Source organism: Grammomys surdaster, unplaced genomic scaffold (assembly GCF_004785775.1).
Source record: "Grammomys surdaster isolate TR1022 unplaced genomic scaffold, NIH_TR_1.0 131, whole genome shotgun sequence".
NCBI classification, from domain to species: Eukaryota; Metazoa; Chordata; class Mammalia; order Rodentia; family Muridae; genus Grammomys; species Grammomys surdaster.
The window spans coordinates 7,026,078-7,039,484 of NW_021604589.1; the positions used below are offsets into that span (position 1 = coordinate 7,026,078).

Below are 13,407 nucleotides of genomic sequence, written 5' to 3' on the forward strand. Positions count from 1 at the left end.
TATGTTTTATTACATATATATGAGAGATGTCCTGAATTTGAGAGAGCAAGGGGAACTACATAGGAATGTTTGGATGGAAGAAAGGGAAGAGATAAGTGAAGTAATTTTATTATAATTTCAAAAAATAATATTATAGAAGAAAAATAAATAAAAGAGCATAGGCAATTTTTCAGTGGCTATACCATTCATGAGATTGTCTTCCCCTCTCCTAGGAACCATTAATAACCTATAGATCTCCAGGGAGATGTTGAACTTAATGAGTCCCTCTTCTCTCCTTGATAGTGTGTCTACAGACACAGTCTTGTGCAGATCATAGGGAAGTAAAATTGAAGTTGCTGTTAGTTCAAGAGTTAAATAACTTAATTTCTTAATTTCAAGAGTTCATTTCTTAATTTTCAAGCTGCAGTTTGTAAAGGCATAGCTGGAGGGATTATGGCCTCTCCTTTTTTGATTAATGACCCTTGAATAGAACATTTATTTTAGAACCATCTCTCTGTGGGTTCTTTTTAAGGGCACTCTCCCGGGATCCTTGGCACAGAGTAGCAATTCTTTAGTGAACGTATCAGATGACAAGAACAGTAAAACCAATGGTACCTTAATGGGACCTATTGTAATGGTTGCTTCATCCCAACTCTTCCTGGCTTCCTTTCTCCATTGCATTCTCAGGTCATCATGTTCCTATCCATAATTGACACATAACTCTGTGACGTTCTTTGTGCTGGTGATCAAGATCACACAGACAGTACCATGAGGCTGTGCCAAAGCCATGTCCCTCTTTCTAATCTCTCCTGTGTGATTGCAGCTCCAGGCAATATTCTTGGGACCATCAGAGATTCTGAAGGCACTAGTCTTGGTCTTAGATCTGCTTTCAGGCTGAGGGTTGTATCTTTTACTGAATTGGAAAAAGGAACAAGGGCCTTTTGTTCTCCTTTGGATCCCTTCTAGGGATTTAGGAAGTGAAGTAAGGAATTATGACTATAGAGTAAATTGATCATTCTTGAAGTGGCACATATGTTTACAATTTGCTCTTTGAGATTGCCACCCCTCCACACAAGTTGAACTTCTACCAAATGAAATGTTCTCCCTCTAAAGAACACCAAGTATATCAGTGAGTATGTGAAATCAGCAATCATATTATTGACACCAGGACCCCATTAGAGCTGGAGGGCCCTTTTTTAATTCCAGAAGACATGATTTGGGAAAAGGGATTCATGGAGCTACTTCCTAGCTATCCTTCTTTATCCTGGGATTTAGTTTCTTTCATTTCATTTTTGTAGCTTTGTGAGAAAACCTAAAGGAGATTCAACTCTAAACTATGTTCAGCCTTTATATAAACTATGTTCAGTCTATTTATATGGTAGGGTAAATAAAGATTTTAATTAATACAACCCATTTGGGAAACTGTGGAGCACTATCCAGTAACACTAAACTCAGGAATGTCTATAGTCCAGCAAGTCTATTTGCAGTTTTTTACCCTGTAAAAAGGCATGCACATGTGCATATGTGGATATGCATAAGGATGTTCAAACTATGTGGGTTTCACTAGTCTTAAATCTGGACAACCATAAATGTTCGCTAACAGTTAAAAATATAAACAATGGTAACCACAAGCAATGGAATGCCACACAGCAATGGCAATGACAGGCTACAGTGACATTTGCCAACATGGGTGAGCCTTCAAACATAGTACTGAACAAAAAAAAGCTAGATATGATAAAATATATCTATGCATCAGTGTGTGTAAAGTTAGGAAAAGGTTCTAATAGTTTTAGGTTCTTAGTAAAATACAGCTGTTTTCCACCAGGTATAATTTTGTTTCCTCCTGAACAAAGGAACATTGGCAATATTTAGAGACAGTTTTGGGTTGTTATAAGTGGGGAAGAACAAATAATACTGGTATCTAGTAGTAAAGATCAAGATGCTGTTAAACATGCTATAGGACACAAGGCTGCTCCACAACAAAGAATATGCTTTCCTCAAAGGCAATGACACTGCATATGAGAAACCACATGGAAAGCCTGAAAATAAACCCAAACAAAAATATGGTAATGTTGGGGCTGTAGAAATGGCTTGATGGTTAAGAATACATGTTCCCAGCACTCCTATGACAGCTAACTCCAGTTCCAGGGTATGATAGATCCTCTTCTGGCTCCCATAAGCACTGTATACACATGTTCTACAGACATTTATGCAGGGAAAACACCTGTACACATCATAAAATGAGAATAAACCAATCAAAAAATAGGAGGATGTCTTCAACTTCAGGAAGAAGGCATGAGTATGAATCCAATAGGATGGGTTTCTGGAGTGTCATTAGCCCTCCATTCTTTAACTTTGATAAAGGGTAGATGGAGGAATGTTCTGTAAAAGTTAGTGAGTTGTGCAATATACGGTATGTTTGTTTCAAAAACGTTAAACTACTTTAAAGGACTGAGTTGTTATGATAATAGGATGGAGAAGTTAAAATACTGATTTTGGGGACAACAATTCCCTGCCCGAGAGGAATAGCCACCAATAACAGTGACGGAGTAAAGCATACTCAGGAGTGTTGTTGGCACCTACAAACCTCTGCAGTTTAATTTGCTTTCACAGATGTTATTGAAGTTTTCCTGAGCAAAGGTAATCATCCTTGAGTTTTCACCAAATATGGAAAAGCATAACTTAGGTTAAGCAGGCCGACTCCATTTTAAGTTAAATATTCTAGGAGATAAATTTCAGTCTTAGCAGTGCCATGAAATTTGGGGACAGAAACTCACTGGCATTCTCCTATTAGCGTGGCATACAATTTCTCTCAGAGATGCTGCTGCTAGAGTAACTCAGAGATTATTTTTGAGTGCCCTCTGGGAAGAATTATAAATATAGAGAACTTTATTTTTAAATGAAACCAGGCCTGGAGATATAGCACAGGGAAAAAGTCTTGCCTACTATGTACAGAGCCCTGGGTTCCATTCCACAATACAAGATGAAAAGGGAGTATTAGCCAACATCCCTTAACTAAGGAGTGGATTGACGTTTGAGCCCAGCAGAAAGGTTTCTTTTTCCTCCTGTCTCCTCCGTTATCCTAAATGATCAAATCTGAACTTTGAAGCTTTATGCCACAATAAAATACAGTTCAGCTCACCCAGAGCAGAACATTAAGGTTAATTCATTGACTACACAGAATAACCAATCACATCATTTTACTATATGCACCCTCCCCAGGCGATGGCAGTTGCAAGTCTCTGAAGTTCTTGAAGCTTGTGAAGTGGGCAGTAGTTCTCTACTTTTTTTAAGGACTTCCTTGTAAAGGTTATTATTCAGTAGCAGATGAGAATGAAAGTAAAAGGACAGAACTTTAGTGCATCCTTTTCCCCAGCCCTGGCTGGTCCTGCTTAGACAGTGAAGTCTCTAAAGTGAATGAGTTGACTCTGTCCTCCCTCAGAGGCAAGAGATAGGGGACTTGAGTAAAGTGGACTGCAGGGAGAATGAGAGACCCAGACAAATATCTGGGTCTTACTCATAAGACAGGCAGCATTCTGGCTGCAAATTTCTATTTGAGGAGAGGTTTGACTTTTAAGTTTATTTCTTACATTTTATAACAGTGTAAAATACACACAGAAAAAAGTATAAGTGGCACCAATCTGCTGAACTCTTGGTGCAATAGCTTTTTACATACAAATATGCTACAGTAACAGTCTTACAGATCAAAACGGGGACCACCTATAGCACCCCAGAACACAAATTCCTGTGGGCTACCTTCCTAGTCTATTCCCCACCTTGCTAACTGTCATTCTGACCTCTGTCACCATGCATCATATATGACTATTCCAATTCAATACTTGCATTTCAGTTGCAGAATAAATAAATGGAATGTTATAATATGGATTCCCATAACTTCCTCCTCTCAACATAAAGTTTGAGGGATGAATTCATATTGTATTCTTTGGTAGCATTGTTCTTTTTTTTTTATCCCCATTGAGTAGTATTCTACTATGTACAAAGCCCTCAGATGATTTATATGCATCAATTTACATATGTTTGGGCTGTTTCCATTGTGCATAACTATGCTTGAAGACATTATGGGTACTACTGTATTATGATGTGGTCATCTAAATTATTCTATGTGTATTCACAAACGGAATTGTTGGATGAAAAGGCAGACATGTACTTAGCTTCAGTATATAGAACTGCACATTTTTTCCAGGTAGTTGGACCATTGTGAGATTATCCAGGTAGATATCTCCAGAATTCCTGAAACTTTGTGCTCACAATTCCACTGTTATAAGGCTGCCAATTGTTTTCAAATAATTAGATGTCTGTCAGTGGATGTAATAGAACAAATGGATGTAATAGGGGTTACATCCTACTTTCCTCTCCTTGCCTCCAAAAAGGGTCTGTCAGAGGGTGTTTTTACAGTTTAATATAGTGGGGCACTGAAGAACTAGTATAAGTAATCCCCAAATCCACTTTCCATGTCACAGCTACCCATCTGGGGCCTCTGGAGTCTCTACTCAATCTCCAGATCCCTCCCCCACCCTACCCCATACACTGTACCTCTTCTCCATTTCTTTCTGAGGAAATTTGGTGACTTTTGTTTTTAATGAGGTGTTTTAAAGGACAGGTTTTCATGAAGGGATTTTCAGAGCAGAAGCCAATTGTACGAGTTACTGTGCAGCTCCAGTGTGTGTGCTTAAAACGAGTTGGTTTAGTTGGCAGTGTTTGCCATTAGTGGTCCTCTTTCTAGCATCCTGTTCAATGCTGCCCTTACCCTACAGTGTATGCCCAGATTCAGTCAGCATGAGAACTCACTCCTGTTCTAACAAATTCTCTAGGACTAGCCCTTCCGCGGGCTTCCCTTCACTGCTTAGCTAGTGCAAACTCCCTTAGCCGTTATGGTCAGTTCTCCTAGCTTCAAAAGGCTCTGGAGAGACATTAATACTTAGATCCTTCTCATGCACCTGAGATCTCTGAGATCCCAGCATTTTGAGTCTCAGATCAAGACTTTCCAAAACCTTCAACTCCACCCTCCCTTGAGATGGGTGGGAATCGCCTTCCAGCGACAGGAGCCTGGCTCCTTCAAAGTTACTCAAAATTATCTCTCAGAAAGCTCTTCTCTCTACAGGTATTGAAGTCCCAGTGTTGACTGTCAGGTCTAGGGGCAAGCGAGAGGAACCAAGTGCTAGGAGGCAGGACATTGGCCAGCTTGACACCTGTCTTGGGCGACCTCTGTGGCTACAGTCTCCAACAGCTGGCAGCGGCCACTGCCTCAGCAGGGGCCCGCCAGGAGCGGAAGGAATTAAACGCCCGCCCATCTCATCAGACTTGGCCGCTCCCTCCTCCTCCTCCCCCTCCTCCTCTCCCTCCCCCTGCTCGCTGCCTCCTCCTCCCGGTCCCCACAGGCTCTGCCGCAGGACTCAGTGCCAGCTACGCGTGGAGCCAAGCTCGAGCTCAGAGCGCTCAGAGCACAGCGGGGCTGACGCCCAGGGCTTTCTCTGAGATGGCAGTGAAGTAAGGGGACCACTTGATAGACGCCAGGACCCTAGACTGAGCTGAAGAGCCTGCAGCTCTTCCAGGCGGGAACATGGGGGACCCGTCCTACAGCGAGAAGCCCCGTCTGCACTACGCGGTAAGTGAATGTCCCGACTGGTGAGGAGACGAAAGGGGGCGCCACTTGGCTGGCAAAAAGGATACTATGTGGAAGTGATGGGATTCTTGGTTCTCAGAGGTCTTTGGGCTCAGGATAGGGCTCGGGAATCGGGTGTGCCGGGTACCTCACCCGGGAGTGCCACCTGCTCCAGAACTAACTCAACCGTGCTTCTCAAAATCCCTTAAGTAAGAGTCTGTGCACTGAGTGTCCCTGTTCCTGTGACTTGAGCAGTGGTCACTTAGTCCACTACCTGGGGCTGGACCTCATTGCTACCTAGCTGTTTAGGACTAAAATGTAGGACTTCTGGGGCGTGGCTAGCCTTTGGTTAAGATTTAATGGAAGGACTAGAATCGAGCTTGATAGAAATAAAGGCTGCCCACAGATCTGAATTCAGTGGAGTTGATGAAGAAATGTCGCAGGGAGCTTTGAGTGCACCGAGTTTACTCTTTGGAAGGAGTTTGTGCATTTCCCCTGGAGTTTGCAAAGGGACAGAAGGTTGCTAACTATCTGCTTAATACAAGGGAATACCAGGGAGTCCTCTTCTTTTACCTCATAGTGATGTCTCTTCTCTCTGTTGTCTTAAGTGTCCCACAGATATTTATTGGGGATTTATTTTGTGCTAGACATTGTAGAACAATTGTGCTAGACGCTGTAGGTACCCACCCCAGCGTATGTGATAGACAGAAATCTCATTGAGCTTGTGTCCTCTGAAGGAGTCAAGGTTTCACGTTAATGGCTAACCAAACAAGATTCTAGATTAAGCTTTTTTTTTTTTTTTTGAGGAAGGAAAGAAAGTAAGAGGGAATTAATTAAAGAGATATTTGACGAATGATCTCTACTTCTGAAGATTGCCAGGAGGGGGATAGGCATCAGGTTTTGGATATTTTATTTTCAACTTTGAAGATCAATAATTTTGAAATGAAACATCACTGTTGTTCTGTTGTCTGCTGGTTTACTGAGCTTTCATTGACATGCTTTCCACTGTTGAGACTGAACATTTGACTGCCAATTTGAAAAAAAAAAAAACTGGAGAGAAACAGACAAGACAGAGAGCTGACAAGTAAAAAAAATCAATATTTATAGTAAGGCAAAGGCAGTTAGCTGTATGAAATTCACATCTTCCCAATACACTCTCTATATAAAACTATATGTTTTTATTTAAAGGAAGGATTTGCTGTGGATATGAATGGTAGGCTTAGAGGTACAGAAGCTCCCTGAGCTGGTCCTGGATCAGCCATTAGGGCAAATTGAGTATGTCTTGAATGTCACTTTTTTCCACTGGAAAGGTGAAGCTCTGAGCTAGGAAACTGTTAAATTTCTTTCCAAAGCCGAGGTTCAAGGAACATGAAACAGTTCTTTCTCTGGTTTAGCCATAGTTGTTTGTCTGGAAAAGTCAAGTGAGACTCTTGTTCAGTTACTGATGCTTGTTCGTTTCTGCAGAGACACTGGCAGCTCCGAGACTGACCTTTTAAAGTGATCATAAGGAAAATCAGGTTTCTGCAATCGTTATTTGTGCTCTCTCATCATCTAGCTTCCCCATAGTTTTCAGATTTTGAGTTATATCCTGGTGCCTTAAGATCTGTGACTACAGGTTGTTTTGAGCCCCTATTTAGAGAGCAGGCGGGGAAGGAAAGGTGACAACTGGTTCCTTACTTACAAACCTATGTAGCCATTTAATGAATGACTATTCTCTCAATATACAAATATATCAACACCGCCCAAAAAATTTATATTGTTATTTTAACTCAGCTCTCTCCTAAAATAATAAACTCATGCTCAACCCCATCGTAACACGTTTTCTCATAGGCTCTGAGTATTTGCTGGTAAACAGCCCTTTATACTACCATAGGCCATCATGCACATATATTTTGTGTTAAACTGGAAAGGAGAGCATTTTAGAAAGAATTTTCTGGGAGAAATCAACTGGGCTCTAAATATTTCTATGTATCCTTTATAATGATAAAGCAATTGTGTTCAGCATCTTCAAAACCATCATAAGTGGGAAAATGTTCTTTATAAAGTACAACCTGTGGCTTTTCACATTAGCAAGACTGTTAATGGCTTAAGATTCAGTGATGGACTCTATGTTCCTTACTAATTTGAATTTTTAATAATTCTGTACTTGTTTTTGTCCTCCAGCTCAAATACTCTTGCTTTGTTCTATGTGGTTTGGCTGCATTATTGCTTTCCTGGAAAATAAGTCCTCTCTAGGTGTCTTTACTGCCACTTGACTCCCCTGAAATAAAAGCTATGAGATAAGTAGTTAATATACTTTCTTCAGAGCTTTTTATTTCCTGTCCAAAGTGAGACTTCATATACTAAACAAGTGTTTACCATTTACTTACTGGGGGGGGGGCGTATGTGGAGTGTCTATTGTCTGTTAGGTATTTCAGCAATTTCCCAGACACAGGACACTTCATTTACCTCTTAAGATCTACTTTAAGCATCACCGAGAAAAATGCGTAAGTGATAATAGCATTGAACATGTATAGTATCAGATACTTTTTCATAGTATGGTACCACAATGCTTTTCTTTATCTTCACAGTAAAATGTGATAGCAGCTTATGTTTTTATTCAAAGTGTTTCTTCAGTGGTTTCCCCACATTCAGTTTTTGGCTATTCTATCATTCCAGCTGAGTGTTTTCTTTTATACCTCTTGGTGCCTTAATCAGATGTTGAGATGCTTGCTCTGGCTCCAAATTGAAGTCAGAATAAGGTATATCTAAAATGCATCTTTTCTTCTAACAGAGAGGGGAGAAGATGACCTGTATTGTACATAGCTAGGAAGGATGTAACAAGCAATTGACGCATTGCAGTGAGGCTTAGGAAATCAGTCGTACAGGACTTAGTTTTGATGGAGTGTATAGGAAATAGAATATAAGTAAAAAGGATGTAATTAATGAAACAACTGTTTTTGGCCACAATTCTGGAGGAACTACAGGGTATCATAGCATCATCATACCTTATTCAAATTTCAATGTGATTAGACATGATCTGGATCAATTTCAGTCTTAAATCCAACTGATGGACTAGGCAGATTTTTTCATCTCCTGATTAAAGAAATCCAAAGGACAGGCAGGAAAATTGAAAGTGATACAGCAATAGTTGGTGACAGAACCAAGACATTACCCAGGTGCCCTGAATTGATAAAATTGTTCTGTGTCGTTTATGTAGTTGGAACAGTTAACCTCAATTATTTCTCTTTCCATCTCTATCTGTTCAGGTAATGATCTAACAACAAAATATGAGGCTTTTAGTAATTTATGATGTTTATTTATATTGGCAAACCACATGGCCAAATACCTCCTTGATCTGACTAGTGTAGACAAAATACCAAATTTTAAGTATCTCTCAAAAGACATTAGAAAAAAATCTGATTGAAAATCACTTCCCTGGCATTTCAGAGTTCTCTCCAAGTTTACCCTTCTTTTTTTGGCCCCTTGACCTGTATTCCCCTTGAGCAAGACAAAGAAAGGCAGATGAAATGCTCAGTATAGTTAACATGAAAATCCCCTTTTCTGTTTTATTGGTAAATAGAAAACTCTGTGGAGGATTGTATAATATTGTCTCTTCTAGCATACCAGTAGCAAGCACGGGGCTGGGAGTCCAGCAAGTGCTTGTTGAACATGGGTTGCTGGGTAGGCTGCATGAATCCAGTAGGTGAGACCTAATTTTAGTCATTCCAAGCCTCACATTCTCTTCCTTTTCACTCAGTAGACTTCTCTCAGTAGACTTCCCAGCAGCTTAGTTGCTGACCTCACTTCCTGTTTGGTATGCTCGCTCCACCATCTGTACTTTTGACCACAACCTTGTAATCAGATCTTGACTATGTCCAGTTCCACTTAACTCAGTCCTAAGGAGCCCACCCAAAGGATTAAGCCCTTCACCTCATAGTGAGCCTTATCTTTACACAGAATGGTAAATGTCTTAGTACAAAATGTTCCACGGAGACTCTCCAGAAACGTTCACTTTCCATAGACTTAGAACTAATTAGGGTTGCTTTATGATTCAGTAATGTTGAACACAGGGTACTCTTTGGTAATTCCAGAGATACCAGAACCTGGGCTCCTTTACAGACAGGAATCAGTTATTATCCATAAGAAATGGAGCAGATATTGCCATTTGTTTTTCATCTATCTCCAACCAACCAACAAACCAATCAACAAACCAACCAAACAAATAAAAAATAAAGTCAACTTAGAAATAAACAAGAAGACATTAAATCCCCTTGACAAACACTCTTCTAATTATAAACATCCTTTCTAATCTCATGTCTTCCCAAACTGATTTTTTATGTTATATTCTTTCTTGGATGGTGCCTATTTAGTCTGGAAGCCCTACTTTTTAAAGAAATCACACCTCCCATTTTCCTAGTTTCTCATTAAGCATCACTGTTACTGTACAACCAGATTCCCATTGGGTGCTGTATAGTAAAAATATCAGCCAATCCTTTTGAAACAGATACCACATGTTGCTTAATTTTATTTTGCATTTTTGGAGGGGGTGGACTTCTTCCTTACTTCCCTATACTTGATCGATTTTATTTTCAAATTGATTGTAAGTGTATGATCCAATCATAAGAATTCTTTGCTGTATTCTTGGTTCCTATTTTCCCCTAGAGAGTTTCTAGAATCTGCCATCACAGAAAATAGTGGGGACCATGTATTGAGAAGAATCCTTTAATAATAAAATGGTACAGTGAAATGTCAGTGCTTAGAGTTCTACCATTTGTTTCTATTACATGTAAAATAATATGCAACCTTGACCTTAACCATCTAAGTCCTCTTACATGATTTTCTTTGCTTCTTATCACCCTTCTCCAGTCTAGCTATAATCTTTTATGATCTACAAAGATCTACAAAACTGACCATTTTATTCCTGAAAAAGGCTTTTACTTGTCCTTTATGTCTAGAATGTTCTTTATATGGCTCATTAGTCTGCATCCTTCACATTGTAGGGGAAAAAGGAGTCACCTTCCCTGATGACTTTCTTCAACGTGTTTTTGACTCTACCCAGTACCATTGATCATATTACATGAGCTTCTGCTTTAATTGGACTTGTTATTATATTTTATATTCAGCGCTTATTTTTCTAAGCTGATGTGGAAGCTTGTTCGGGACAGGCATCCAAAAATACATTTCCCATCATATCTTCACAGCCTGGAGTAGGCAGTGGCACAAGTTAGATTCTGTTTTTACATAGACTATAACAGGACTTTACAAAGTTAACTCTTTGATGGTTATTTAGTGGGTTAGGGGTAGAGAGGACACTGGAAAAAAAATGCTCCCTTCATCTTTACCTAATTCCTCCTAAATGAGGATCTCCAAGAACCAGACTTGAAATCAATACTCAGAAAAGATTAGGGGTGACTCTGGTATCAGCCATGTTTGTAACTGTTGATACTGACTCGCTTAGCTGACCACTTACTACTGAAGCAAGTAAGAATTCAAATCTGTTAAAAGCTGGGACTCAAGATCAAGGCAGCTCTATACAGTACAATGTTATAATTAATGTGACTTCAAAGTAATAGAGTACAGGTTTTCAGAGAGGTGCCTGGTTGAATAGCCTCGTGCTCATTTCAGTCAAACCCTCTAATAATATTGGAGACATAGAAATGTTACTTTCTGTACATATTATGAATTACTAATATATCCCTCAGTTTTTATTTTAATTTATATCAGTAGTTCTCTAGGAGGGGCCTAATAATGTCTCAAGGTGATTTTTTGGTCACTACTAGCAGGAGTTGCTCTTGGCATGTAATTTGTAGAGATATGAGGTACAGGTATGCATCCTATGATGCATAGCACTTGCCCAGTTCAACTTGCCCTGTCCATATCACTGAATGATAATTAGTGTCAATTTTGCTGAGGACCTAAAGCTCCAGCTAAGATGTTCTTATATAGAAATCAAAGACTTTTATGTGTTAATGTGTTTGGAGAACCATTTTGTATGACATATCTCAAAATATCTGCAGGTTTCTCTGCTTTTTAGTAGACAGTATTGACAAAATGAAAAATAGACTTGGTGAGTTAGATTCAGTCACAACTATAAACACCATATTTTAAGCCATGAAGGGCTGATACTGAAAATAGTATTGTCATAATAAATGTCTTGACACAATGGGACTTTTGCTTTTTGATTTCTCAGTGCTAATGTCCTTCCAGATCCTGGGATTAAAACATATTTTCTGTAGCTATCTTCTTTATGCATTGACATCTTATCAACCTTACCTGGTATGCTGCCTCTCTTTGGACTTAGAGGAGAATCAATTGCTCAAATTTGATAAGTCTGTGCCTAAAATTTGAAGGTACAATTCGAAAAGATGTGAAGCATTCTCAGAAAACCTTCATTGATGGACCAGAGACCTGCAACAGTCTGAAAACAAGAAGTGAGGTTCTTTTGTTCCACTGACCGGGGTTGTGCTGCAGACCATTTTCTATGAACTATAGCAAGTAGCACAGAAAGGAACAAAAGGATGGAGGAGGAAGACTGTGGCTTCCAAATCTTCTTCCTCAATCTCATCTCAACAACCACAGGCTACCCCGTGGTTGGTGATTTATCTTTTCTACCATTGAGATGATTCTAGGGAGCTTTTCAAAACCCCTGTCCATATCACTTAATGATAATTAGCATGATTTGTTTTATGCTGTAATCACCTAAATGATTGGGCAAGTAACAAGTTACTAGCAACTTGTTGAATTTTGCACTGTAATCACCAGTTTTCTCAAGCACACATTTTCTCCTGTAAACAAATAGGACAAAAGAAACAAGGACTATCATATATATATATATATATATATATATATATATATATATACGCACACACACACACACACATATATATATATACACAATATACATATATATACACATATATATTTTCTCTATGAAAGTTAAGGCAGGTTACTTTACTGCGAATGTGGTATAGTAGGCTTCCACTCCACCCACTGAGTTTTATTCATAGCACTTTTTGTGAATAAAGGATATGGCATACTACCAGAAATATGACCAGTTCAAATATGATCTGTGTTCACTTAAATAAGGTTTGACTTCTGCTTTTCTTAAAAAGATGTCATGACCCTTTGAAATAATCCTTCGAGGTTTTCTTTCCTTCTTCACTGATATATTCTTCGAACTTTCCAATTAACAAGTTATAATAAAATGTGAGCATTTGGAGTGTCAACTAAACTAGATTTCTAACAAGAATTTTTCAGAATTTGGAGGAAAATTGCTATGGGAACACCAACAGAACTTTTGAAGTTTAACTCTAACAATGTTTTTTAATGACTCATTTGCACAGTTGACCGAAGTATCAGGAAAAGAAATTGCCTAAGTCAGTACAAGTAATAAAACAACTAAAGGCATCTTGTTGGCATGGAGAGTGGCTGGCTCTTTTACCTAAGCAACCTTGTGTTTGGTGGGCTCTGCTTCATACAGCCACAAAGCCCTGTACAACACCGTAGATCCCTATTATGATGGTACCAATTTAGCTACACCCACCAAGTAATACAACTGTAGTAGAGAGATGGGATGTTGAGCTTGCAGAATAATTTGAAAGAGTAACACTCAGTGTTATTTCTGTATGTATGTATATGACTTTCAGTAGTCTACTAGGTGCTATGATCTTAGTGTTGATGGTCTGAACAAAATGTAAAATGATGGTCTGAATAAAAAAGTCTTGACTTTTGTTTAAAAAAAATCATTCTTTCTCTTTAAGCTATTGAATCATAGAGAAAATCAGTGTTAAGATCCAAACAGAAAGCAACTCAGAATGCTTAAC

General features: G+C 39.1%; 1 protein-coding gene across 2 annotated transcripts in view; it reads left to right on the top strand.

The window, feature by feature from the left end:
* Arhgap6 (Rho GTPase activating protein 6) overlaps positions 1 to 13,407 on the top strand; it is a 476,516-nt gene that overhangs the window by 237,214 nt on the left and 225,895 nt on the right. The window contains exon 1 of one of the 2 annotated variants that reach the window (XM_028761636.1): positions 5,350 to 5,605. The exons of the other annotated variant lie outside the window; for it this stretch is intronic. Within the exon in view, the coding sequence (XP_028617469.1) occupies positions 5,561 to 5,605 (45 nt within the window). The 5' untranslated portion in view covers positions 5,350 to 5,560. Of the gene's footprint in view, positions 1 to 5,349; positions 5,606 to 13,407 lie in introns of those variants that run through there. 2 annotated transcript variants of the gene reach the window in all.